General features: G+C 56.2%; 1 protein-coding gene across 2 annotated transcripts; it reads left to right on the top strand.

The window, feature by feature from the left end:
* The first annotated feature begins 972 nt into the window (after positions 1 to 972).
* Positions 973 to 27,906, top strand: Itga3 (integrin subunit alpha 3). Of its 2 annotated transcripts, XM_004859671.4 has the most exons (26): positions 973 to 1,325; positions 8,017 to 8,144; positions 8,385 to 8,464; positions 10,764 to 11,013; positions 12,468 to 12,554; positions 12,834 to 13,041; positions 13,422 to 13,618; positions 15,588 to 15,676; positions 15,809 to 15,945; positions 16,091 to 16,177; positions 17,069 to 17,136; positions 17,208 to 17,344; positions 17,817 to 17,966; positions 18,049 to 18,146; positions 18,421 to 18,568; positions 18,802 to 18,870; positions 19,215 to 19,294; positions 19,376 to 19,453; positions 20,106 to 20,208; positions 20,339 to 20,521; positions 20,706 to 20,819; positions 21,426 to 21,539; positions 21,803 to 21,901; positions 25,449 to 25,574; positions 25,895 to 26,032; positions 26,691 to 27,906. In XM_004859671.4, the coding sequence occupies exons 1-25, from the start codon at positions 1,120 to 1,122 to the stop codon at positions 26,003 to 26,005; spliced, it is 3,147 nt and encodes a 1,048-aa protein (XP_004859728.1). In that variant the 5' UTR covers positions 973 to 1,119; the 3' UTR covers positions 26,006 to 26,032; positions 26,691 to 27,906. The 2 variants fall into 2 exon arrangements, with proteins under 2 accessions (XP_004859728.1, XP_004859727.1); XM_004859670.4 differs by lacking the exon at positions 25,895 to 26,032.

Genomic DNA, 27,906 nt, shown 5'->3' with positions numbered 1-27,906 from the left:
TCCGTGCGACCTGGGTGGGAGGAGGGGGCTGGGCTGGGCCCTAAGCCTGGTGCGCTCCCAGGAGGGACTCATTCCACCCTGCCAGTTTAGCCCTAGCTACGAGAAGGCGGCCTGAAGCGGAAAAGGCTTCTTGCTAATTACAGCTAGCGGTGTTTGGTGATTATCACTGCCGAATATCTCACTGGCGTTGACGGGGAGCCAGTTCCAGCTCGGATCAGGATGGGTGGGGATGGGCGTGCAGGAGAAATAAATCTCGACCGAGAAAGGGAAGGGGCCGCTGCGAGCAACAACGCCCAGAGACCTCCAGCCACTCTTAGGGACTCAGAGCGCTGGGAGGCGAGCGGAGCCTTGCAGCCAGCGGCGCGCGGACCTCGGCCCCAGAGGCGCCGCCGCCGCTGGCCCGCCCGACCGCACAGCGAGGTGCCCGTGCCTGGAACCGCCTCTCCAGCAGCCGCCGCCGCAGCACAGCGAACCGGCAGATCCCACCCCCGGCCCCGCCCGTCCAATCCGTCTGCCTCCGGAGGGGCAGTTTCCCGGGAGAAGTGAGGGGCGGGGATGGGAAATCCAAGCCTTTAGGGGCTCCCGACAGGTGTCTGGGGAGCGGGCGGGGCCCGGGTAGGAAGGATGAGAAGGGAGGGGCGGCGCTGCCCCTTTAAGAGGCGGCGGCCGAGCCGGGACCTTTTCTCTTTCCCCGGAAGGAAAGCGGAGCCCGCCTGGGCTGGGCTCGCAAGGTGGGGAGGTGCGGGGCTGGGCGTGGGGAGGCGGGGCGCACGGCGAGGGGGACCCCTCCCCCGCGTCTTCCTTGCGGTTGACCTGCCCTACCGCCTAGATCCGCCGCCCAGCTGGGATCGCGGGCTACCGCACCGCCAGGGGGGCGCGGCCGGGGCGAGCTGCGGGGCCGCCTGCCAGGCGCGGGGACAGTGACCCAGCTGCGGGGCTAGACTCACGGGCCTTGGAAGGGGATCGGAGGGCGCAGCGCTGAGCAGACGTGAACGTGACCAGGACTGGGGCAAGACACCGCCGGCTCTAGCGGAGCAGGGGCGCGGCGGGCTCGGGTCCTCCGCGGCGCGGGAGCAGGTGAACAGGTCCCCGTACCCTCGCCGCCCCCGGCTCCCGGCCATGGGGCCCGGTCCCCGCCGCGCGCCCTGTGCCCGGCGCCCGGTGCTCTGCGCCCTCGCCTTGATGGTGGCGGCCGGCAGCCGCGTCGCCTCAGCCTTCAACCTGGACACCCGATTCCTGGTGGTGAAGGAGGCCGAGAATCGGGGGAGCCTTTTCGGCTACTCGGTCGCCCTCCACCAGCAGACGGAGCGGCAGCAGCGCTACCTGTAAGTCCCACTGGCGGGGTGGGAGGGGAGGGAGTCTGTGCGGGGGTCGGGGTGGGTGGGGGTGCAGATTCGGATCCGGAGCCAGGTCGGAGCCCTGGGCCCACAGGCCCTAGCGAGCTGGGATGGAGGAGGCGGGTACCCGGGAAGCCCTTCGATTGCTGGGCTTGGACCGAAGTGGAGGCTGGGGACCGGTAGTCACGGGCAAGTGCTGACCCGCCCAAGCGTGTCTAGACGCCGCCCTCCATCCACCCTCTAGACTTCTCCGTGGACGGAAGTGGGGTCTCAGCAGCCGGAGCCCCTGGAAACCAGTACCTACCATTAGCCTCTTCGCTCTGGGACTGGGAGTTAGGGACAATTGCAAGTTAAACACCTAGCTGCCCCGCACCTTGGCCTAGGAAGAACCGCGAACATTTGCATTTAGCTCCCCTTGCACCTCGCTTTTAGTCAGTGGCCACGCCGGCCACGCCCTCTGGTCGGTTGTCTTGAGGGCTTGGCATTGCAGGGGGAGCTGATGGGGAGACTGGGTTTGGAGCTGTCCAGAGGCTCCCTCTAATTCACAAGAGGGGGCAGTGGAAGGCAGCGGAGGCCTGGTGCACCCATCCTGAGCGAGAGCGGAGTCCTCTCCCACCAGACATCTTCCTGCATTCCACAGATGCATGTTGGATCGGCAGCTCTGAGTGTGTTTGTTTTGGTTTGAGGAGGGGAAATGGTGTTTTTCTCTTTTCTCCTCTTCTCCCTTCCAACAGTTGCAAGGAGAAGGAGCAGAAAGAGCTAGGCTTAGGGGAGGGAGGGAGAGACTTCGTCCGGCTGTCTGCCCCCTCCCCACCCTGTGCACTCAGGCCCAGAGTGACCTGTCAGGTTCCAGAGGTTTCCAGTGTAGGCTCAGTGCACTGGGGTTGGCATCTGGGGGAAGAGCGGGCCTGGAGGAGGTGAGGTTGCCCCGGGAAGGACCTGCCAGGCATCTCCACTACCTGGCCTGTGACGCTCGGAACCGAAAGACATAGGCAGGTGGAGGGTGTGCTGAAACCTCTCCCAGCTCTGCCTGGGGCCTGCAGAAACTCTCTGAGGAAGCCTGCAGTGATCAAAGTCCAACATGCCTGTTCAGTCTTGGCCTCTGCCCTGCTGCCCAGCCCCTGTCCAATGTGCTACCTGGACTTAGCCTCTACTCCACCCTGCTCCTGTGAAGGCAGGGCCACCACGCCCTTCCTGCCCGGGCTGTCTGCTGTGGTCTGGCCTTGACTGACGCTGTCTTTTGGAGGCCCTCAGTGACCATGGGTGGGTGCATGTTTCTATGACACCAGCCCAGAAAGCTATTATCGTGTGTTTCTATGCTGAACTTGCATGACATAAGGTAACACCGTGAAAAAAGAGATCAGCCTGGTAAGCAATTGTGAAAGGTGATTCTTCAACCCCTCCCCCTCTGCTGTGCCACCTTGAGCAAAGTATTTCCTTCCTGGGGCTGGTCCCCACCCCCACCCCGCCCCCAGGTAGAGCAGAGGAACCTTTGTCTACATGCTCCTTGCTACCTCAGGCAGCCTGGCATTGTAGGAGGGAGGAGAGGCTCCCAAGTGCCATTGCCAGTGCTCTGTCCCGGATCCATCACTAACCCCTGAGTCAGGCTCCCGTAGTGTGTGTGTGGGGGGGGAGGAGTGGCTTCCGTATTGGGTGTTAGTGTGTAAAATGCCCTGCGTGTGTCCACTTCACCAAGGAGCAACTGAGGGCTCTCTGGCTGAGCCTATGATGTGGTGCCCCTCCTTTGCCATGGGCCCCACCCAGGATGCCCAGGCAGGGGCTTCGGTTTTTCTTCCTATGCAACTAGAGGGGCTGCAGAGCTCCTGGACCTCTGAGAGACAGGTGGGTTAGATACACCTGGGTCCAGACTGAGTCCTGAGTCTCCTATTGGGTGTCTTCAGCCTTGCCCAGGGGTGGTTTTACATCTTGGCTCAGTGCCCCATCTTACTGAGTTCAGCACCCGGCCCTTTGGGAGAGCCACCTGGCCTTAGCTGCAGCCAGCTGTGGAGCCAGATGTGAACAGCTGTCTGCAGAGCTCAAGGCAACCAGCAAGCCAAGCTGTAACCTCAGCTTGGAAGAGCAGGAAGGTTCCTGGTCCCAGACAGGCCCTCTCTCTGGGGTTCACAGGTCTTTAACAGTGCAGGGTCTCCTGAAAGTATATGCGAAATCACGTGTGTTTTCACATTATCCTGTGGCCTGGAGGGGAGAGTGTGGCTTCTGTATTCTCAAAGGAGGCTTTGTTCCAGACATGGTTAGGACTCCAGGGTGGACCCTCTTTGCTATCCATCACCTTCATCTCTGGACTGGGGTTCCCTGCCCGCATCCCAGTCCCTGAGCTCCCCATCTCTGCTTTCTGGAAGTGAAGGGCAGGAGCAGGGGAGAACCAAAGCACTTTGGCCTTCTTGGAGAGATGCATGAGGCCCCTTCTGAGAGTGAGGAGTGACAGGAGAGGCACTGTTCCTCCGGGAGTGGCTACTGACACCCCCTAGCCCGGCACCCGCTTTGCTCTTCCCTCCTGGGGATCCTGGTGTCCTGTTCTGGCCTGACCTGCTAGGCTGTGGCTCTGGAAATGAGGTCACAGCTGAAGCTCAGCTTACCTGCTCTGCTCTCCTAAAACATGTTTCCCCGAGCAGGGCGGGTGCCTGGCAGCCTCCGAGGCTCGTGCCCTCGGAGATGGCCCGGCAGCTGTGGCTGCAGACAGGCCAGCCTTTTCCTCTGGCTCTCTCCAAGGACCAGTCTAGGCCAAGGGGCTTTAAAGTAGGAGGCTGAGAAGGCCCGAAGGGGCTTGGTCAGAGCTGGGCAAAGGAGGAAGAGGATGTCCTTTGCAATAGGAGAGATTGAGGTTGGAGGACAGAATGCTCTAAGGGGTCAAATATGGAGAAAAATACCAAAGAGCCCAGGAAAGGGAGAAGAGGAGAAACAGCCTTGTTCTCGCTGGAGCTTTTTAATCCGAGGCTCCACCAAGGCCTCTTTCTCATCCTTCTCATTCTCTTGCTCCCCCCCAGCTTGTTGCTCTAGTTGGAGGGCTGAGTCACCGAGGGAGAGCTGGGGATCCTTAGCGGGAGCACGGGAGGATGGGGGGTGCTCAGTTTCAGCCAAAGGAGCAGCCTCTGGGGAGGTGGCTTATTTGGGCAGCAGGGCTGGCATAGAGCTGGGATCCAGGAATCCCAGAGTTGCCTTCCGCCGTCCCGGGGCTCAGAGTAGGAGGGGAACACAGGGAGCCGAGGGCTCCAGGAATAAGGATGTGGAAGTCCAGGGGCCTGAGTGCTAGACTGTGGGGTACCCCTGTGAAATCTTCTCATTGGAACCATTCACATCTCCTCGAGCTGATGAGATCTGGGGAGCTGAATGGTATAGACCAAGGCGTCTTCCTCTAGGGTGAGCCAGCCTGACGGCCTAAGGCTCCTGGGTCCATCTCAGGCTTCTCGGATTCTGAAAGGTCTCACTTAGCTGCTCCATTAGCTTCCAACTACCCAGTTGGGGCGCTGGGGCAGGGTGAGGAGGAGCCCTTCCACCACTCGACTCAGAGGGCTCCCCAGAGACCAGGAGGGGTTTTCCAGCTGGATCCAGATGAAGGGCTGTTGGAGAGCCCTTGGGAGCAATCATTCCACCCATCCACCAACTTCCGGGGTTGGGGAGGAGGTGGTCCCTGCTCTGCTCTGCCCCCCCAGCCCTGCTAATTCCAGGAAAGGAGAGGTCCCTTCTGTCTCCTGCCTTCTGTCTGTGCCTGAAGATGGGTTTAAGGGTCAGTTTTTGGATTCAAATCTAGACCTGACCCAGCAGTAGGTAGCTATGGGAGATGTTCATTTGCATGTGATTTACACTTTCATTTGCATATCGGCAAGCTCCCTCCCATCCTACCATCCTCCCTCCCATCCTCTCTAGCCCTCAACCACACGCCCACCTGGTATGGCTGGACCTGATCTTTCCCTGCACAGCCTTCCCTCATCCCTGAGCATTGGATCCCAGGCTGGGAGCCAGAGAGCCTTAAAGGGCCTCAGAACGGGCCAAGTAAGAGCTAAAAATACCCTAGAGGGTGGGGGGGGGGCTGTGGAATGTCCCAGGAGGATAGAGCCTGGGGTTAGGGCACTGGCCCTGCCCCACCCCCATCCGTGGGCACCGCCTGGCTTGGGGCAAGCAGTGGGAGGGTATAGGTCCTGTGAGGATCTATTGCAATTCAGCTACCACTCGAGTCCAGCTCTGCCCTCTCAATCCCTCAGGAAGCGATGAGGAAGGGTCCTTCAGCCTCCTTTGGCTGAGGCCAGGGAGTTGGGGGGCATGGAGACCCTGTTTCTTCTCAGGATTCTCCTGCCCAACAGACAACTTGGGCAGGTCAGCGGCAGCAATGAGGACACTGTGCTCTCTCCCCTGGAAGCCTATAGGCCTTCATCAAGGTCATCATAGCCGCCCAACTCCACCTCCTGCCAATTTTCAGCTCTTAGGGCCTGCAACCCCTCACTCTAGTGACTGCCTCATCCTCAGGTCTCGAAGTCCTACTTCTGTGCCATGGCCTCCTCGATGTCTGTCCTTCCCTCTCTGCTCTCATTTCCCTAACCTGGCAGGCCAGAAAACCTTGGGTCCCTGGAGGACATCCAGGTCAGGCGAGGCCAGTCCTGGTATCTTAGGTGCTTCACAGTCAGAAATGCTTTTGCAGAGTGAAGCCATTTCTCCCTCCCACAAACCTGGACAGCGGCTGCCACACTTTATAGCTGAGGCACTCAGGGCTCAATAGGGAAAGGAAATTGCCCAGGACCAGGTCCCCAGTGCCCAGGCTGCGATGGTCCTTTCCCAAGGGCACCACTGCCTCCTCTTCCATCTCAGGCACACAGGGGCATAGATGTCCACAGATGGCCAGACAGTGACCTCCTCTGGGCACCTCCCCAGGCCAGACAGAAGGTGACTGACAGCAGCCCCTGCCAGTCCCTGAGGTGCTCAGAGCACAGTTCTGCTTGGGGGAGAGTGGCCTCAGCTCCCCGGCACACCTCCCAGGGTGAGGTCTGAGCTGCAGATGTGAGGTGCAGGCAGAGGCCCCGCTCCCTTCCCTGGCACCCCGAGGCAGTGCATTCCTGACTCCCAGTGGGCAGAGGCACCCAGGCCCCGGCATGCCCAGGCCTGGCCCTGCCTACTCTCTGGCACCCTCAGGCTGCAGGTCCCAGGCAGAGGCACAGGCACGGGTTGTGGGGCCATTGGTGAGGCCATTCGTGGCTGGGTGCTTCCTTCCGCCTCTGGCAGGAGGCCCAAGTTCTGAGCTCAGAGCTTCAGGCTGATAGTGTTCCTGGGGCCAAATGGGGGTGCCTCTGAAGCTCACTGGATTGAGGAGGAGTCCCCACGGAGAATACCAAGAGGCTTCAGGGAGATGGTGTGGGACAACCGGGGCCTCAGATCCCATTCGGATGGCCTGTGGTTGGTCAGCTGAGGAATTTGCCTTTTTTCATAGATGTTCCAAGGACCTGCGGTGCTGAGGGTCCAAGGATTGCCCCCAGTGCCTTCTGCTCTAGTCACCCCTCTGCTGTGGGATCGGTTACCAGGGCCCAAGCACCCTTGCCTGCCATCAGTGTCCCCAGACACAGATTCTGGGGGCAAAGCAATAACCCTTGCTCGCTCTCACCCTCTGGGAGCCAGAGTTCTTGGGGCCACATTGTCCATATGTCCAGACTTTGTGTGCTGTCTCAAGGGTGGGGATGTGGACACCATGCTGGTTATTTAGGGGCCCGGACCTCCTAGATCATTTTTTTTGGGGGGGGGTGTTGAGACAGGGTCTCCCTATGTAGTTCAAGCTGGCCTTGAACTCACTGTGTAGCCCAGGCTGGTCTCAAACTTGTGGCAATCCTCCTGCCTCAGCCTCCAAAGTGCTGGGATTACAGGTTTGTGCCACCATATCCAGCTCGGGACCTTCTAGATTTAAAATGGCATTGGCCGGGGATTTAGCTTAGTGGCACTGCGCCAGCCTCTAAAGCAAAAGGTCCTAAGTTTGATCCCCGGTACAAAAAAAAAAAAAATGGCATCAAGAAAATAATAAATACAATGGCATCAAGAGCAAGGACTCAGGTTTCCATCACTCTACCCCATCCCCTCATAAGCGCTCTGTCCCCTACCCCCTGTGCTGGAATTTGGGGCAGGGCCACAATTTCTTCTGTCTTGCTCTCTTCGGGTCTACCTTCATCTAGAGGCCAAGCTCTGACCATGTCGCTCCTTTGCCTAAAATCCCTTCAGACTCTCCAAACCCCGCCCTCCCCTCGGGTCTCTTCCTGATGTTCTGGACTCCATCTGTACCAGAAGGCCTAGTCCCTGATTCACCCTGCTTGGTCATCCTTCCGGGCCCTTGCACACATGCTGTACCTTTGCCTAAAGCACCCCTTCCTGGCACTGGGTCACCTGGGTCATCATCCTCCAACCCAGGGCTCCTGTTCTTCTCACCTCCCTGTGGAACCAGAACCGGAACCGGAAGCAGGTGGATTTGATCCTGCTTTCCTCCAGGGAGTTCCCTACTGAGTGTGCCTGTTTCCTGGCCCGGCCTCCCCTACACTGGCTTTCCGGAGGGGATGGCAGGATCCCATTCCTGGCTTGGTTCCAGAGCCTGGCACAGAGCTGATGCTCAGTAAATGCATGTTGAATAGCAAATTGGCTGGCAGGAGTCTGGGGAAGCCCAAGCCCCTGCCCACTGCCTCCCCGCCCCCAGGCTCCTGGCCGGTGCCCCCCAGGACCTCGCCATGCATGATGGCTACACCAACCGGACTGGTGCTGTGTACCTGTGCCCCCTCTCTGCCCTCAAGTACGACTGTGAGCGGATGGACATCATGGAGAAAAGTGAGGGGAAGGGGCTGGAGGAGATGCAAGGCTTGCTGGCCTGGTTTCTAGTGACTTCCTGTCCAGCTGGGAAGAGGGAGGGAGTCCTGGAGGGGATTGGGGGAGCTCAGTACTGACGGGCTGGAGAAGGGCTGCCCTGCTGGGGTGGAGGGCCCAAGGGGGACATTGCCTGCCCTCTGGAGGCTCTGGGCTGGGATATGGGGGAGGTGTTCTGGCTCATAATCCCTCCCATGCCCACAGGTGACCCTAACCATCACATTATAGAGGACATGTGGCTTGGGGTGACTGTGGCCAGCCAGGGGCCTGCAGGCAGAGTCCTGGTAAGTGAACACTGACGCTCAGCCTTGCTTCCCTCCCTCCTCCCTGTCACCAAGAGCTTGGAGGACAGCAGAGGGTATTTGTGCAGGCATGTGCCATGGCCTTTGCAGTGTCCCTTGTGGTGGCTGTGTATCTGCACTGGCCTGTCTGTCCCCTGCTCCCTGCACCCCTGCCTGGGGAGGGCTGGTGTGTGTGACAGTCTCCCACAGCTGAGCATGGTCTGGGTCCTGTCTGAATCATCACCCACTTCCTCCCTGCATCTACGGGGTCCTCAGCATTTGTGGGAATGAGCAGGGAATGGAACTCGGAGGAGGAAAGGGCAGAGAGGGCCCCAGGCGGCAGGCGCTGGCCTGGCTCCTTCCTGGGAATCTGGCCTCCGGAAGAAGCACAGCCCTGCTGGTGCTGCTCACCCAGCTCTGCTCTGGGGGCCACTCCCTGCTGTCAGTGGTCACCTCCTGCCTACATCCTTTAGTGTCCTGGGGTCTCAATTTCTGAGTCCCAAATAGACCTTTTTTTTCATTGTTTAAATTGTGAAATGTACAGATTTTAAGTTTCTGTGAGTTTTGACAAGTGTCTACCCCTGTGTAACCAACACCCATGACATTAGCTACTTACCCACCCATCGATCCATTCATTCAGCAAATATTTAGTGGACTCCTTCATACTCTGTATGGGGCAGTGTGCTAGGACAGGCTCATGTGACATGCTAGCGGCACTCACAAATATGAGGGGACAGAAAAAGCAAGTAAACAAAACTGAAACCTGTTTCTTGATTTTGCTTGGGCCCAGGCTATTTTAAGAGCTGCCCCCCCTTTTATTTTTGCAGTACTTGGAATAGAAACCAGGTCGTGTGCATGCTAAGCAGAGCAAGCACTCACGCACTGAGTTACTTATCCACTCTAAAAGACTCTACTTTGATCCAATACTTTGAGTGCTGTATAGATACAGTTGAGCACCTGCATAGATTCTCCTTCAAGAGGCAGTGCAATGTCATCCATAAGAGCTCAGGCTTTGGAGCCAGGCAGCTTTGTTTTGAAAATGTTTTCCGTCCTTGTCTAGATGTGAGATCTTAAGTAGGTGCTAACCAATCTGTGCCTCAGCATCTAAAACAGGGCAAAGCATTGTCTATACAGCATAGCGTTGTCAGCGAGCTTCAGAGTTTATATGGGAAGAGCTTACAATTGGGCCTGGCATATAATATGAAGTAGGATCCAAAAATATGGCATATATTTAAATTTTTAAAATTTATTACAATAAAAGACGCAGTGCCATGAATCACCTTCGCAATGCTTCCCTTTGCTTTTGAACACACATATCCCATTTTTCTTGCCATTTTCTGAAGCAGCTCTGGAAGTCCTCTTTTGTGACTGCCTTTAAATTGCGCTATCATGGCCCCCTTGATGTCCTGAATCCATTGCAAACATTTACCTTTCATAGTCATTTTGACTTTAGGGAAGAGCAAGAAGTTGCGCCAGTGAATAAGGTGCATGATGATGCCCTATACGTACTGCTCACGAGGCTGCCTTTCTGTTGGATGGCACTCGACAGCAGCATTCACCACATATAAATATATATATATATATATATATATATATATATATATATATATCCCCCCCCGTTTGGTACCCCGGATGGAACTCGGGACCTTGTGCTCTTGAGGTAGGCGGCAGCACCACTGAGCTAAATCCCCAGCCCTATTTTTTTTATCATACCTTGTAAAGATACTCAGGACAGAGGACTTTCAGAACTTCTTCAGAAAGTGGCAAAAACCATGTTCAAAGCAAGGGGGAGGATTTTGAGGAGGATTCGTGGCAATGTGTCTTTTACTATATTAAAATTTTTAATTTAAATATCCAGCATATTTTTTAATCACCCTCTGTAAGTGCTCGGTAAGCATTTAGCTGATGCTATTATTGTGAGTATTGTTATCACCATTTAATAGCATTCATTTCATTAAACACAGGGTCGTTTGGGGACAGAGAGAAGCAAGCTCTCTGTGAATAGCCCTGTTAGACCCAAGAGCCTGAGCCCTCCTCCCCTCATACGCTCCTTTCCTCTCTCCAAGATCTCTACGCCGCCTCAGACCCACACCTGTGGCTCTCTGAAACTGCTCTTGACCTTCGCAACACATTTCTGCATGCTGGAAAGTGGGTGGAGATTTAAGTATCACTGTGGGAAGAAAAGCAGCCAGGAGTCCTCCTCCGGCTCCTGTCCCGCAGAGCCAAAGCTGCGGGGGCGAAGGGGACAGCTTGCTACTGTGGGTCCTGCTCTGAGCTAAGACATCGTGTGTTGGGCTCCCAGGTCTGTGCCCACCGCTACACCGAGGTGCTGTGGTCAGGATCGGAGGATCAGCGGCGCATGGTGGGCAAGTGCTACGTGCGGGGCAATGACCTGGAGCTGGACCACAGTGACGACTGGCAGACCTATCACAACGACATGTGCAACAGCAACACTGACTACCTGGAGACGGGCATGTGCCAGCTGGGCACCAGCGGTGGCTTCTCCCAGAACACAGTGTACTTCGGCGCCCCTGGTGCTTACAACTGGAAAGGTGGGGACCAGGGCGGAAGGGAGGAGGAGCAGAGACCACCCACCCCCAGGGAGCCGATGACTAGCCCTTCCACACCAACCACCATGCCCTCTACTGTGCTAAAGCATTTACCACGTGCCTCGGGGTGTTTTAATCTTGAAACATTTTTATGAAGCAAATAGTATTAAGGTCATTTTACTGAGCAGAAAACTCAGGCTCAGAGAAGTAGGTTGCCCACAGTCAACTATAAGTTATGAAACACAGATTGGAATGCAGGCCCGTCTGACTTCAGCTTAACCACTAAAAAAATTACTTTATTTTAACTTGTTTTTTTGAGACAGGGTCTCACTTTGTAGTCCCGACTGGCCTTGAACTCACAGTGATCCTCCTGCCTCAGCCCCGCCAGGTGTTGGGATTACAGGCATGTGCCACCATGCCTGGCTAAAAGCTTATTTTTACAAAAAAAAAAAACATGCTCCTAATACAGCTCCTAAATGGTACAATAGGATTTGGTAAAATGAATAAAAATGCCCTTGCTCTGCCCATCATCTTCCTCATCCCATTTCCCAATTGTAATAGTGTCTTGTGACCCAGGCAGAGAGGCACACACACGTAATCTCAGCTACTCAGGAGGCTGAGACAGGAAGACTGCAAGTTCTAGCCAGTCTGGCCAATTTAGTGAGAGTCTGTCTCAAAATAAAGTGAAAGGGCTGGGGATGTAGCTCAGTGGTGGAGTACTTGGCTAGCGTGTGTGAGGGCCTAGATTTGACCCCCAGTAACACGCACACACACACACAGTTCTTGTGAATCCTTCTAGACTCACTTGGTACAGACATATGGGTACATGGGTATCTTAAAAAAAATAAAACACACTGCCAACAGGATCATTCGGGTACTTTCTCTTTTCATTTATCCAAAGTCATGGGCATTTTTCATATTAATACATAGAGGAGCAACCTTTCAGGGGCTGCAGAATATTTCCGTGTGTTATGACCCATGCTACATACGGTCTCGCAGGTATCTGATAGCTCACACTCCCTCCACCTCCTTGCCTCTGTGACAGAGCCCCGATAGTCACAGCTCTGGGCTGAAGGAAGGCAGAGGCTCTGCTCTGCCCCTGGTCCCACCTCCCTCCCTTGGTCCTTTAGAACCCTTGGCAGGCCTAGAACTCAGGAGCAGGGGTGGGACCACGTTAGTCCAGGGGGTGGGGAAATGTCACCTAAGCCTAATCCCCGGAGAATGGCACAGAATGGCAGCCTCACCTCTACAGCTAGCTCCCATGTGATTGTGAGCACAACAGTTTCCTGCCCTGGAGCCTCAGTTTTCTCATCTGCAAAATGGGAGTCATCACTCCATCTCACAAAATGCTCACGAATAAGAGGCACTGTTATTATTATGGGGGGCGTCCTGGATACGGTGGAGGAAAGGGGTGGTGACTGATATTCCCCTATTCTCCCTTCCCAATTCTTGCGCAGGAAACACCTACATGATTCAGCGGAAGGACTGGGATTTATCTGAGTATAGTTACAAGGAGCCAGAGGACGAAGGAAACCTCTATATTGGTGAGTCCAGTGCTGGTGCTCGCTGGGTGACAGAAGGGGGAGGCAGCTCAGTCCCTAGCACCCTGTGCCTGGTGGAGGAGTGAGGCTAGGGTGCGGCTGTGGCATTTGATTCAACTTGCATGCACTTAGTGAGCATTACCTGTATGCCAGGGCCTGTACTGAGCTCCCAAATGCAAAGCCGCCACTCTTGGGGTTCTCAGTCCTATGTGCAGGCAGGACTGGGGGCGGGGAAGGGGCAGGGCCTCCGGGGCCTTGATGGAACCCCTTTGCCTCTTCCAGGATACTCAGTGCAGTTAGGCAAAGCCGTCCTGCACCCCTCAGACATCACCATTGTGACCGGAGCCCCTCGGCACCAGCACACAGGCGCCGTCTTCCTGTTGAGCCAGGAGGCGGGCGGAGACCTGCGGAAGAGGCAGGTGCTGGTGGGTGCACAGGTGGGCGCTTATTTTGGCAGTGCCATTGCCCTGGCGGACCTGAACAATGATGGGTAAGACTCTAGGGCATCCTCTGGGGTTGGGGGAAGAGGAGGGGTACATGGACACGGTCGGGGGAGGCAGGGAAGCTTTGCAGTCCCGCTGTTTGCGGGGCTTTGCTGTTTTGGGAAGTCTGCATGTTTGCGTGTCATATGCATGACACCCGCACGTGCCTGTCTGTGCCTGCCATTCTGATGGCTCCCGTGCACGTGGGCCATTTGGGTGTCATTTTTGCTTGCATGGCTTTCCTGTGACATGCATTTCCTATTTGATGGGCTTTCCGTGTCCTTCCCACGGCCCGTGGCCATGCGCTCTGCACAATCACGCCTGTGAAAGAAGGGCCATGACGCACACTGGGGCTGGCCTCACACTCCCCTCCCTCCTCTCCTTGTAGGTGGCAGGACCTCCTGGTGGGCGCTCCCTACTACTTTGAGCGCAAAGAGGAGGTAGGGGGTACCGTCTACGTCTTCATGAACCAGGCAGGCACCTCCTTCCCGGCTGAGCCCTCCCTCCTCCTCCACGGCCCGAGTCGCTCTGCCTTCGGCTTGTCTGTGGCCAGCATTGGTGACATCAACCAGGATGGATTCCAGGGTAGGCGCCAGCACCCCTCCCCCACTGGCTGAGTGCCAGCTGTGTACCAGGGTGGACAGATCCTGCATAGGCCCAGGCCAGGGCCCAGGTCTGGTTTGCTCAGAGCAGCCCTAGAGAGGAGAGGGGACAGGCGAGCTGGGGGACATCTTGGCGGGTGGACAAGTGGCTGAGAGTGTGCAGTGGACAGGAATGGAAGGGGGGCAACACACATGCAGATGCACTCAGATCTAGCTAGCGGGGTGGTGTCCGTCAGACAGGCCGGGGGTGGCATGGGGGTGAAGGTGGGGCGCTGAAAGCCAGGTGTGGAGCTGGGCAGTTTGGGTAACAGGACAGGGGTAGTGGACAACCAGAGAAAGTGTGGGAGCAGAGATGTGCTATAGCTTGATACCTTAAAAGATAATGCTGGAGGAAGAGGTGCAGGATGCAAGAGAGGCAGGGGAGGTAACAAGGTGAAGAATGTAGTATATATCGCCCCGGGCGTGCTAGCGCACACCTGTGATCACAGAGCTCTGGGAGGCGGAGGCAGGAGGTTTGCAAGGTGGAGCCCAACCTGGACAACTTAACAACTTAGTAAGATCCTATCTCAAAAGAAGAAATAAGAAAAGGACTGGGGACTAGCTCAGTGTGAAGGCCCAGGGTTCAATCTTCAGTACCACAATGAATGAATGAATGATAGGAGATGTAGGATGACAACGGCGGGAACAAGGTGGAGTCCTAAATAGCAAGGTTATCTCCAATGCTCTGTAGGACTTGGGGACCAGTCTCACCTGAGGTGCCATGGAGAGGGACAGGTGAGGGCCTGGTCCTAGCTGCCATGGGAGTGCTTGACTTATCCGGAAGTTGCTTTTCTGTAAACCTGTTTCCCAGGGCACAGCTAAGAACCAAGAGGAAGCAGGGGCCTCAGCAGAGGCAAAACGGTGCTGGGAAGTTCAGCCCACAAAGCCCACACACTCCCTACAGAGGGCCTTTGGTTTCTGCTTAGGACCACAGACTCTTGGCATGCTTCACTGGCAAGCTGGGCCTTGGGGTGCCAGGCCTGATCAGACCAAATGCATCGACAAGAAAGTCCAGTAATTTTCTTTTTTTTTTTTTTTGGTACCGGGGATTGAACTCGGGTCCTTGTGCTTGTGCAGCAGGTGGCGAAACCACTGAGCTAAATCCCCAGCCCAAAGTCCAGTAATGTTTAAGAGGAGCATAAAATGGTTTGGGTTTCTCATGGCAACAATAGAAGTCAAGTCCACTCTAGTGTCAGGATTAAAGTCTCAGCCCCAGACTTAGGCAGATGTGGGCTCAGACACCCTCCTCTCCTCTCACTCGTGCTGTGATTCTGGGTTTTCTGAGCCTGCTTCCTCATCTGTACACCGGGGACAAGAGTACCTACCCCACAGCACCCTTGGGAGGTTTAACAGATGAGTGCTGCTGGGTGTGGTGGAGCACACCTGTAACCCCAGCTCTTGGGAGGCTGAGGCAGGAGGATTGCCTCAAGTTCGAGGCCTGCCTCGGCTACATATTGAGTTCAAGGCTGGTCTGAACTAAATGGTGAACTCTTATCGAGAGAGAGAGAGAGAGAGAGAGAGAGAATCAGTGCTTTAATCAAAGGTGGTTGCCAGTGGGGACACTTCCTTTTCAGACCCTGCTGGTAAATGTCACAGAAGAACCAGGGTGTCCAGAGGAGACGGTAGGGGAGTGGAAAGGCAGTGGTCAGGGATCAGGTGTAGCTCGACTGTGGCATTGACTTGCTGTGTGACTTTGGGGAAGTCACTTCCCCTCTCCTGAACACCCTTTCCCGCCTGTAAAAGGAGCCAGGTGGCCCCCGGTGGTCTCAGTTTTTAACCCAGGGCTGCAGGACTCTGCTGTTTCCCCAGTGCTCTGAGCACTGCCTGCAGGCCGAGGTCAGGGCCTTGCTGGGTTAGGGAGTTGTGTGGGGCCTGCAGTCCGTGCGTGACCCTGCCCTGCCTCTCCTCCCCAGACATTGCTGTGGGCGCCCCATTCGAGGGCCTGGGCAAAGTGTACATCTACCACAGCAGTTCCGGCGGGCTCCTCAGACAGCCCCAACAGGTATGGACGCAGGGGGTCATGGCTGCTGCCCCCACATGCTGAGGTGGGCCTTCCTTCCTTTGCCCATTCCGCTGGGACCTGCTCCCTAGAGCCTACCCCACGGCCTGTCCCCCCCATGTCCCCCATCCCCAGGTAATCAGCGGAGAGAATCTGGGACTGCCTGGCTTGGCCAGCTTCGGCTACTCTCTGAGTGGGCAGGTGGACGTGGATGACAACCTCTACCCAGACCTGCTGGTAGGGAGCCTGTCGGACCACATCGTGCTGCTTCGGTGAGCCAGGAGGGCACCGGATGGGGCCCCGCCCCTCCGTCCCGGTCTGTATAGAGTCCCGTCTCTTTCTGTCTTCTGCACCAGGTCCAGGGAAGCCTTCAGTCCAGGAGGCACTGATATCTGCCTGGTTCTGTTGTCTCTGCAGGGCCCGGCCCGTCATCAACATCCTCCACAGGACTTTGGTGGCCAGGCCAGCTGTCCTGGACCCGGCACATTGCACGGACACCTCCTGGTGAGACTCAGCCCCTGCTCTCCTTACCCACTCCTCGTGGTTGAGCAGGCCAGGAGGCGGCCCAGCTCCAAGCCCTTCCTCTGGCCACCCCTGATACCCGACCTTTAGAGCTTTTATTCTGGGGCCAGCACTGGCCACCCTCACTGAAAATAACGATTCCTTGCAGGAGCCGATGGGTAAATCGGGGGCTGTAGAGCCCAGTGGTTGGGAACGGGAGCTCTGGCCCTCCTGGGTCAAGCCCCAGCATTGTAGGGCCAGAGAGGGTACTGTGTGGACTCTGGTCCCAGAGGGAGAAGGGAGAGGAGTGCACTTAGGTGGATGTATGTGGGGAAGCGGGGAGAGCCTCCTTGGGGAATTATGAATCTCCCATGTCTCAGACTTCTTTCCTGTAAAAGCATTAATACCCATTTCACAGAGCTGGTGATAATTAAATGAGATAACGCACAAAACGTTCCTAGCATGGCACTTGGTATACCTTAAGTGCTCAAAAAATGTTAGTTGCTAAGAAAGTGACGACCATGATGGCAGTGAGGCCCAGGTCTTTATGTGATGACATTGGGTGAAGGCACAGGGAAATAAGTCAGGGAAGCAGGGGGGGCGTGGTGAAAGGAGATCCCAAGACCTGGGTTCGAGACTGGGCTGAGCCACCTGCCCATCTGCTCTCTGGGCCTCAGTTTCCCCACTGGTGACCTCTAATCTTGCTTTCTTAGCTCTATTGGGAATGAGAAGGAAGGGGCCAGGGAGAGCTTAGGCTGGTTTTGCGGACACCCCGGTTTTTTCTTTCCTGTCCCCAGAAAGGCCCTAGGTTCCCTTTCCGTCTTACAGGAGCCAGTTAGGGCACAGTCCCCATGTCCCCCTGTGACCAGGTCCTCCTGTCCATCCCCCCAACAGTGTGCAGGTGGAGCTATGCTTCGCTTACAACCAGAGCGCCGGGAACCCCAACTACAGGCGCAACATCAGTGAGTGCCGGGCGCAGGGCGAGGGGGAGCGTGCTCACCTGGCGCCTGCTGACTGCCCTGTCCATCTGCAGCCCTGGCCTACACTCTGGAAGCTGATCGGGACCGCCGCCCGCCCCGGCTCCGCTTTGCCCGCAGCCAGTCAGCCGTCTTCCACGGCTTCTTCTCCATGCCCGAGATGCGCTGCCAGACACTGGAGCTGCTCCTGATGGTGAGGGGAGAGCAGAGGCAGGAGGGGCCCCAGGACCCCGGGAGGAGGTGACCAGTGTCCCCCCCAGGTCAAGGGTGAGGGACAAGGGACGCCCCAGAGACAGGTTGGAACACTGTAGGTCCGATGAGCAAGAGGAAGTACAGTGCACAACACCCAGCATGTGGCAGGGGAAAGATAAGACCCTGGCAGTGAGGGGTGTGGGAGCTCACCTCTGGGGAAAGCGTCCCTCATTGGAACCTCAGAGGAGGGGAGGGGAGGCGAGAACTCACCTTGGGGACCCAGTGATGAAGGGAGGCCCAGTCCTCCACCACCCCACTGGGACCCCGCTGGGGCGGAGGTCAAGGTGGTAGAAAGACTCAATTTGTGGTCAAACTAGAGGGGGTTCAGCTTCTCCCCATGGCTCAGGGGCTGTGAAGATTCAACCCGGGGAAGGGCAGTGCAGGGCCTGGCTCAGCTGGCCTTTGCTCCCCAGGATAACCTCCGCGACAAACTGCGTCCCATTGTCATCTCCATGAACTACTCATTACCTCTGCGGATGCCCGAGCGCCCTCGGCTGGGGCTTCGGTCCCTGGACGCCTACCCGGTCCTCAACCAGGCACAAGCTATGGAGAACCGCACAGAGGTGGGCGATCCAAGGCCAGGAGGGCTGTGGGCTGAGAGGTTGCTGTCAAGGTCCAGCCCCTCATGCCCCCGACTGTCCTCAGGTCCAGTTCCAGAAGGAGTGCGGGCCGGACAACAAGTGTGAGAGCAACTTGAAGATGCGGGGGGCCTTTGTGTCTGAGCAGCTGCAGCGGCTGAGCAGGTGGACACTATGCTAAGAGGCACTGATTGGCCAAAGGCGTGGCAGGGTCCCATTGGCTAACAGGACTTGGGGGCTGGATCTCACCAGTCAGGGCAGGGCCTCATTGGCCAATAGGACTTGGGGGCAGGAGCTCGTGGATAGGCAGAGCTTTCTCCAGCTGAGACAGCAGGGTGGGGGCGGTGGGGCCCACTGCTGGAGAAGACCCCCAGCCTGGTGGATCTGCTGCATACCCTAGGGGAGGGGCTTTTAGCTCAATCCAGGGCTCCTTCCTCAGGCTCCAGTACAGCAGAGATGTCCGGAAATTGCTCCTGAGCATCAACGTGACCAACACCCCAAGCCCAGAGCGAGCTGGGGAAGATGCCCACGAGGCGCTGCTCACCCTGGAGGTGCCACCCGCCCTGCTGCTGTCCTCTGTGCGCCCTGTAAGTGCACACCAGCCAGGCTAAACTCAAGCAGAGCTCCCTCACTGATTTGCATGCCATATGCATGTCATTTGCATGTGCAATGTTTTGTTGTGCTCCCGCCTCCTCTAGGCTGGGCCTTCTCATGCCTGCAGAATTTCCCTGCTTGGGGGATCTGGTTCTCTGGCCTCTGGGGTTTCTGGAGAGACAAGCCCACAAGCCTGACACTGACCATCTTTATCTTTCTTCCTCAGCCTGGAGCTTGCCAAGCTAATGAGACCATCCTGTGCGAACTGGGTAACCCCTTCAAGCGGAACCAGAAGGTGAGCCCTGGGCCTGGGGCTGCTCCTCTGCCTCCCGGGCTGCCTTAAAGCCGGGGGTGTGTGTGTGTGTGTGTTAGGGGATGGGGGAGGCTTAGGCAACTTCAGTCATTTCCTCAAGGTTGTGCAAAAGTAGCAGAAGTCTGGAAAATAGCAAGGCTGTCACCCAAGGGAGAAAAGGGGGGGAGGGAGACGGGGATAAACTAGGTGAAGACCCCTCCCCTGGAATGGGGGCAAGAGGACACCAGGGAGCTGCCTCCCTCGCTGAGCGTTGGCCCTTCTCTTCCCCATGGTGGCACCCTGTGGGTCCCCAAATCCCCCGGCTACTTCCCTGTCCCTGGCGGCAGATGGAGCTGCTCATCGCCTTTGAGGTCGGCGGGGTGACTTTGCACACGAGGGACATTCAGGTGCAGCTGGAGCTTTCCACGTGAGTGGCTCAGCGAAGCCAGGCTGGCTGGGGCGGAGGTGGTGGCTGGGTCTCCTTCTGACCCCTGCACTCTCTCGCCAGGTCGAGTCACCAGGACAACCTGCGGCCCGTGACCCTGACACTGCAGGTGGACTACACGCTCCAGGCCTCGCTCAGCATGTGGGTGCTGCTCTGCTCCCCACCCTACCCCCAGCCTGCTGTGCCTGAGCCAGGGCCTCCCTGTCCCCAGGTGTCTCCTCTGGCCTCCACTTCCTCTGGGTCACCCTTCCCTAAAACACCATTAATGTTATTGTCCCAGTAGAGCAGGTAGGAGAGGAGGACTCACAGCACTGGGGCTAACATGTTGGTCCTTGCCCTTGTTTTTTTGGAGGTAGAACCCAGGGCCTTGTGTGTGTTCGGCAAGTACTCTACCACTGAGCTACATTCCCAGTCCTTTTTCCCTAAGTTGCCCAGGGTGGCTGCAGACTTGCAATCCTCCTGCCTCAGCCTCCTAAGTAGCTGGGATTATAGCTGTGCACCACTGCGCCGCATTTCAGCCATTTCTTGAACACTCGTGTGCTAAGGATTTTGTATACATCATCTCTTTGACTTCTCCCAACTGCCCTGTGTTGTACCAACTATTACGCACTCCACTTTACATATGAGGAGACAGTCTCAGAGAGGATGAACTTACTGAGGCCACGGGTGAATGGCAGAGCTGGGATTTCTGCCTGACATCAGAGGAGCTGTGGGTTACCAGTCTTGGTGCCCACCCCCTCTGCCAGGGCTCAGCCTCCTGCCCACATGACTCAAACACTTTTCCTACTCCTAGGGTGAATCACCGGCTGCAAAGCTTCTTTGGTGGCACCGTGATGGGTGAGTCGGGCATGAAAACTGTGGAGGACGTGGGAAGTCCCCTCAAATACGAATTCCAGGTAAAGGCGCCTTTGAGGTTCTGGCTGGGGGCCTCTGGGAAAGGAGTTGGGGTTTGTTCTGGGTCTGGGGTCCGAGGGTGGGAGGTAGTTTTTCAGAAGACAATAACCATGACACCTCTTGTGCCCACAGGTGAGCCCTGTGGGGGAGGGGCTGGCAGCCCTGGGGACCCTGGTGCTGGGTCTGGAATGGCCCTATGAAGTCGCCAATGGCAAGTGGCTGCTGTACCCCACGGAGATCACCATTCATGGCAATGGGTCCTGGCCCTGCCAGCCTGCTGGAGACCTGGTCAACCCTCTTAACCTCACTCTCTCTGTACGTTCACCGGCAGGATGCTTCATTTGCATCTCATTTGCATGTCATGGGGCAGGCAGAAAAGCCAGTGTCTTTTCCTCCCTTCCCTCGTGCCCTTTGGGAGGCTGACTCACCCCCCTTCCCCCCTCCTACTCCTGCTCCCAGCTCTTCCTCTGCCTTCCCAGCAACTCTCTTCCCCCTTCAGGACCCGAAGAACAGGCCACAGCGCAGGCGGAGAGAGCTAGACCCTGGAGGAGACCAGGGCCCCCCTCCCATCACTCTGGCTGCGGCCAAGAAAGCCAAGTCTGAGACTGCACTGGTAAGTGGCCAGGGGAGGGCGGTAGAGTATGAATGTCACCACTGCCAGGTTCAGGGCACCCAAGGGTGCACAGAGACCCAGGCTGATGAGGCAACGTGAGCCTCACCCTTGGGAGCCTTCAGACTGGGGGAGACTCATCTCCTGCCCTCAGTGCCCCACTCTGATGGGGGAGTGGGTCCCCAACAGTGGACCAACGCAGCGGATGCTGGCTGTGCTCCAAGGAGCCCCAGCACTCAGAGCCTGGTCACAAGGGCTGGGAGCGGGCAGGGCAGAAGGCTGAGCCAGGGCGCCCCCTGTGGGAGGAAGAGGGACAGGCCTGGCTGGGTGGAGAGGTAGAGGGTGGTATCCTGGGGTGAGGGACTTGGGGGCCTCGTTCACATGCCAGGGACTAGGATTTATGTTATCCATCTTCCTGGCATCACATGGACTTGGCCCAAAGAGTGTGTCTTGAGAGCGGGGGATGTACATGAGTGACAGAGTGAAGTCAGGGCCCTTTGGGTCACTAGGGGTGGGACAAAGTCTAAGACTGATGAAGGGTAGGGAGCAAAGCATGAAGACTTTGGAGACTCAGACTGGCTCCTGTCTTGTGTTTCCTGCCCACCTCAGAACTGTGCCACTGGCCGTGCCCGCTGTGTATGGCTGGAGTGCCCCCTTCCTGATGCCACCTTCACCACCAACGTGACCGTGAGGGCTCGCGTGTGGAACAGCACGTTCATTGAGGTGGGTGCTGGGTGCTGGAGGGAAAGAGCAGAACCAGGAGGGTCCTGTGACTCTGTGCCAGACTCTCGTGCCACGCTTGAGTGAATGAGTGAGTGAATGGTGTATGTGTGGGTGTGCAGAGGAGAGGCCCAGCTGACCCTTCCTTTGGGGGTGCTGCTTATGGCTGCTGCCTGGCAGGAGGGGAAGGGGGTGGGTGCTTAGGGTCCAGAGAGAGACTCAGGGGGGCTTCAGCTGCTCCCTTCATCCACACTGCCCGCTTCTAGGATTACAGAGACTTTGACCGAGTCAAGGTAGATGGCTGGGCCACTCTCTTCCTGCGAACCAGTGTCCCCTCCCTCAACATGGAGAACAAGACCACATTGGTAAGTGTGCATGTTGACGAGGACAGCAGGCTGTGCCCAGGCACAGGGCACAGGGCATTTTTGGAGAGCATGTTGTCACCTGGAGCTGTATGCTTCTCCACCTTGGGACATGTTGGACTTGCCTGGAGGCCTTCTGGTGGCTGGATATGCCCCAGAGTGTCTGAGTCTGTGTCTCTGGGGTGGAACCACAGTACCCTGTGTGACCCTGATGTGCAGCCAGGGTTGAGAGCCACCGCCTGAGCTCATTCAGTCTGCACAGTGGCTCCAGGAAAAAGAGGGCTGGGGTTGTATCTCTGTTTAGGGATAAAGAAACTGAGGCCCAGAGAAACTGAGTGGGCTTCCCAAAGTGGCACTGCTTGTCAGAGGTGGCACCTAGGCACAGGTATGGGGAAGGACTGGGTTCAAAGGCCCTGCACGGTCACAGTGCCAAGGAGCTGAGGGCAAAGCACTGCACTGACAAGGGGGTGTCCCTGGTGTCCTCCGAGCCACCTCACATCCACGTGTGTGACTGCACACATGGCAGAAAAGAGAAGCAATTGAGTCGAGCATGGTGGAGCACTCCTGTAATCCTAGCACTTGGGAGGCTGAGGCAGGAGGATCACTGTGAGTTCGAGGCCAGCCTGGACTATGTAGCGAGACCCCCATCTCAAAACAAATGAAAAAAGAGAGAAGCAGCTGAAAAGCAATTGGGCCAAATAAGAGAATCATGAGCCAAGCATGGTAGTATGCCAATAATCCCAGCTACTCGGGAGGCTGAGGCAGGATGATTGTTCCAGCCCAAGAGTCAATATAATCAAGTTGTCAGTTCTCCCCAAATTATTCCAGTCTCAGTAGAATTCAAGAAACTTGGGAGAAAAAAAAAAGGTTCCCAAACTTGATTCTAAGTTACATCTGGAAGAAATGGCTAATAATCTTTGTGAAAAGAATGTAAATGGAGGGCCGGGGATTTATCTCAATGGTTCCAGCAACTGCCTGGCAAGCACAAGGTCCAGAGTTCGATCCCTGGTACCAAAAAAAAAAAAAGAATGTATCCCGGGGATTTAGCTCAGTGGTTCTGCCCCCTGCCTCGCAACCGCAAGGACTCGAGTTCGATCCCCAGTACCAAAAAAAAAAAAAAAAAGAATGTAAATGGAAATATGTAGGAGATATATATAGGGAAATGGAGGACTAGATAAATAGATTATTGTACATTTCCTAAAATAAATTACTGTGGTGTGAAAGAGGTGTAGGAAGGGGCTGAAAGATCAATGAAACAGAAATTTGGTTTGATACAGATTGCATTTTTAATCAGTGGAGAAAGATTATTGAGTTGTGTCAGAAAAACACATTTGGAAAATAAAGACAAACCTCTACCTCGCACCATAAACAAAAATACATGGGGTTAGATGAAATATTTAAATGTGGAATTAAATGTGTGCCAGGATAAAATACAGGGACTGGTTTAATAGGAACCTTTAATTAGTTGGGCTTCATGGCCTGTAATTCTGGCACTCTGGGTGGCTCAGCAGAAGGATAAAAAGCTTAGGCCCGCTTTGGGCAACTAAGCAACTTAGTGAGACCCTGTCTCAAAGTTAAAAATGGGCTGGACCAGGCACAGTGGTGCACGCCTGTAACCAGCACTCAGGAGGCTGAGGCAGGAGGATCACCAAAAATTTGAGGCCAGCTGGGCTGCACAGTGAGTTCAAGACCAGCCTGGACTATATAGCAAGACCCTGTCTCGAAAGACCAATAAAACAGATGCGCTGGGGCTGTAGTTCATTGTGAAGGTCCTAGGTTCAATGCCCAGTACTGAGGGGAAAAAGGTAACCTTTAATTATGAAGAGAGTAAGTTATCTTATTAAATTGGGCAAATTAGAGTAAATGAAAATTTAAAGGGCCTGTGATTTAGCTCAGTGGTTCTGCCGCCTGCCTCGCAAGCGCAAGGTCCGGAGTTCGATCCCCAGTGCCAAAAAAAAAAAAAAATTTAAATCTGTATTAGTAAAAGAGACAGTAAAGACACTAAAAGGGACAGATATACTGCTTTTTAAAAGTTTATAGAGGACTGGGGATTTAGCTCAGTGGTTCTGCTGCCTGCCTCACAAGCACAAGATCCCGAGTTCAATCCCAGTACCAAAAAACCAAAATTGAGTAAAAGTTTACAGAATATATGACAAAAGCTTGATATATATATGTATATAAACTTTTAAATATAAAATATATAAAGGAAGAGTGTACATAAGAGGAAATACAAGGGCCAGGGATTTAGCTCAGTGGTTCCGCTGCCTGCCTCGCAAGCAGAGAGTCCCAAGTTCGATCCCCGGTACCAAAAAAAAAAAAAGAGGAAATATAAAGTTTGTTTTTGTTTTTCCAGACAATGACTCACAGTGTAGCCCAGGCTGGCCTGGAACTCCAAGCTGATCCTCCTGCCTTAGCCTCCCAGGCACTGGGATTACAGACGTATGCCACCATGCTTGGCCCAAATCTTCAACTTATAAAGAAATAAAAATAACAGACAGGGCAGGAGATTTAGTTCAGCGGCACTGTGCCTGCCTTGCAAGCACAAGGTCCTGAGTTCAATCCCCAGTACTGCCCCCCCAAAAAATACCAACCCAGAGACAAGATTTTTCCCCGTCAAGAGTGGAAGATACTAAAAAGAGTAGTGCTGTCTGGTGCTGATAGGTGGAGCGAAATGGTATTAACTGGAGTATAAATTGGTGGATTCCTTTTGGAGATGAATTTGTCAATATCCATTAAAATTTAAAGGATCCATTTCCTTTGCTCAAGCCCAGGATAGTCTGTCCTCAGGAGCTAATGAGACAAGTACACAAAGATAGATGTACAGGGATATTTTAGAGCATTGTTGAGGAGGGCAGAAAGCTAGAAACGCCCTCAATGTCTTTCAGTGAGAGATTGGTTCAGTCCAGTGTAGCACATTTCCTACAATGACAGCAGCCCCGGACAAGGTTGGCCTCTATCAATTGACAGGGATGACAGTGAGGTCATGGAGATACTTGTTTCTAGAGAACAAAATTCATGGGAACCTTTAATTTTCTTTGTATCAAACATTTTAAAAATACAGATGAACCACAGAGTGGTAAAGTAACTTAACCCAAGGTCACGCAGCTACTGAGTAGCACAGCTAGACTCCGAACCCAGGTAGTCTGGCTCCTGAACCTGTGCCTTAGTACCTGTGCCTATACTCCAAACGAGGTAGGCATTTTGATGTCCTTATCAGAGGGCGCTGGATGAAGATTCAGGGGTGTAATTACTTGTCCAAGGTCACACAGCCCATCAAGGATGGAGCTGGTACCCAAGTGAGATTGTGTACACAGCAGCAGATCTGAGGCTGCTCCCAGGGAGCCAGGTCTGTGTAGAGGCGAAACAAGCAGGCCACTGCACCTGCTGGTGTCAGGTGGGCAGGCAGGGGCTTTTTCCAGTCCCTGGCTGCCCCCTACTGGCAGGAGGTCAAACAGCAGGGCCTCGGTAGCAGCCAGGAAGAGAAGGGTGCGTATGAGGGCTATGGGGCCAGTGGGGCGACACAGGGCTGAGTGGCTTCTCTGTCCCCCAGTTCTCTGTGGACATCGACTCAGAGCTGGTGGAGGAGCTGCCGGCCGAGATCGAGCTGTGGCTGGTGCTGGTGTCCGTGGGCTCGGGGCTGCTGCTGTTGGGACTGATCATCCTCTTGCTGTGGAAGGTTAGCACTCAGCCCGCCTTCGGGGAACTCCCACTCCCGCCAGCCCATGCTCACGATCCTCCCTTCATCCCGTGGCTCCCCATTCCTCTCCTCATTTCCATCACAGCCCCCCGACCCCAGCTTTCAGTTCTCCCCTGCCTGGGTTAATGGGGGGAACTGCAAGCTGGAGTGGGGGCACCCAGGAGCTCCGGCATCTGGCCACACCCCCAGGCTGCAGCGGGCCGGACTCAGGCCTCCAGGCTCCCCCCCCGGCCCCGCCCCCAGTCCTGTGGCCGGGCCGCCCAGGGCCCCTGATGGCGCCTCCCACCTCCTCCCTCCAGTGCGGCTTCTTCAAGCGAGCCCGCACTCGTGCCCTGTATGAAGCCAAGAGGCAGAAGGCGGAGATGAAGAGCCAGCCGTCAGAGACAGAGAGGCTGACCGACGACTACTGAGGGGCAGCCCCCGCCCCGGCCCACCGGGTAAAGCGGCCTGCAGGCCCAGCTCCGAGAGCCCCGGAGCCGGCCGGGGCCTCTGACTCTGTCCTGTCTGCTCCTCCTCCTCTAGGGCTGGCTGTGCCCTCGCCTGTCCCCCCCAGTGCCGAGGAGGGCAGGCTGCCCTGTCTGCCTTCCTCTCTTCCAAGGCCATGATGGACTTGAACCCCAAGTTGTGCCCTAAGATCCTCCCCACGATCACTTTCCTTCCTGGGGACTGGAAAAAGTCACAGCCAAGGCCAGGACCCATGGGGGGTCGTCCAGATTGGTCCTATACTTGCGTCCCTCCCCAGGGAAGGAGGGGAGCCAGCACTGTCCCTTCGAGCACCCCCACCCCAGTAACCAGCTCACCCTCCCAACCCGGTCTGGGCAGACACCCTCCCTTCCTTCCTGGCCACGCCGTCCTAGTCTCTGCAGCTGCCTTTCATCTCCATCTGCCTCCCTCCCCTCTCCTCTCTGCCTTCCTCACCTCCTCTTTGCCCTGGGCCCGGGGTGGGCAAGCTCGGCCCTGTGTCTGTCTCAGTGCAGGGAGACAGGGCGTGAGTCGAGTCCTGGCTTTGGGGACTGGTCAGGGAGGAAGACACCGGGTGCGCCTTCCTCTGCTGGAGGCTGATGCTGATGTGCTTTCTCTTCTCCCCAATTCCAGTGTAACTTCTTTAAGCGGACCCGCTACTACCGGATCATGCCCAAGTACCACGCGGTGCGCATCCGGGAAGAGGAGCGCTACCCGCCTCCAGGGGGCGCTGTGCCCACCAAGAAACACTGGGTCACCAGCTGGCAGACCCGGGACCGATACTACTGACATCCTCCTAGCCCACGCGACTCCCCACATCCCGTTCTTCCTATTTATCGTTAAATTATGCCTCTGACAGCCCACAGGGGGCACCACCGCTGGCCATCTCCCTGCAGGACTTGCCATGCCAGCACACTGTGCCCTGTGTCGGGGTACACGGGGGGCTCGCTGCTCCTGGCCTGTGCTTATGCAACACGGATGGTGCATGGACTCGCTACATGCCAGCCTTTGCCCGTGCCAAACCAAGGGCCTCTGCCAAAGCAGGAGGAAAAGGCCCCCGCATGGTGACACCCCCCCTTCACACTGGGTCCACCCTGAGCCATACCCACTGGACCGACTTTGCTGCCGAGAGTAAACTACTGACAGGGCCCAGCTGTGAGTCCTCGGCCCCTATGCACCACAGCTGGGGTCCCGCCAAGGGCTGCCCAGGGGCCATTCTTGGGACCTACCTGCTCACCCCAGAGAGCGAATAAGCCAGAAAGCAGGTCCCAGAAAGGCTTCCTTCCGTGAGTCTGTGACGCCTTTCTCCTGGGCCATGGGCCAAACTAGCAGGGAACACAGCCCAGAGGGACAGAGAGACAAAGGGAGGGTGCAGATGGGACACTCTGGGACGGCCCCGGAGCATGGTGGCAGCCCTTGGGGAGCAGGAGACCAACCCTGGGCCAAGCAGACACTACAGGATGAGGAGATACCAGTTCCCACCCATCCCTTCCACCCCAGCCTCCGAAGTGCCTGGGAGACCCTGCAAGATGTCAGAGGGAGCGACGCTTGAATGTAGGGCAGGGACAGAGCCCTGTCCCCAACCCAGCTGGCCAGGCCCCACTCCGTCCTCACTGACCGTGGAATGGGGCCTAGAGGTGGCGTTCTTGGCTGTCCTTGGCTTTCAGAGACACCCTGGCTGCCCCTCCTTCGTGGGCTGTGTCTGAGGCCCCTAGCAGTTGAGGCTGGTCCCCAGTATCTCCACTGGCTGCCCCTCCTCCTCCATGGTACTGTAGCAGGGGGCTCCCCCCTTGTGCCTTCTTTGTATACAGGCTTCTCACGGCAAACAATAAACAACTCCCAGTTTGTA

Source organism: Heterocephalus glaber, unplaced genomic scaffold (genome assembly GCF_053883595.1).
Source record: "Heterocephalus glaber isolate CG9 unplaced genomic scaffold, H.glaber_assembly_v1.0 deba00001773, whole genome shotgun sequence".
Lineage (NCBI taxonomy): Eukaryota > Metazoa > Chordata > Mammalia > Rodentia > Bathyergidae > Heterocephalus > Heterocephalus glaber.
Note: the sequence above shows the minus strand (reverse complement) of the source record. Positions and strands in the feature narration are given on the sequence as shown.

Coding starts and splice junctions, on each gene's coding strand:
- Itga3 (XM_004859670.4), top strand. CDS start 1,120: ATGGGGCCCGGTCCCCGCCGCGCGCCCTGTGCCCGGCGCCCGGTGCTC. Junction 19,295..19,375: donor GTGCAGCTGGAGCTTTCCAC/GTGAGTGGCTCA, acceptor CTCTCTCGCCAG/GTCGAGTCACCAGGACAACC. Junction 20,820..21,425: donor CCAAGTCTGAGACTGCACTG/GTAAGTGGCCAG, acceptor TGCCCACCTCAG/AACTGTGCCACTGGCCGTGC.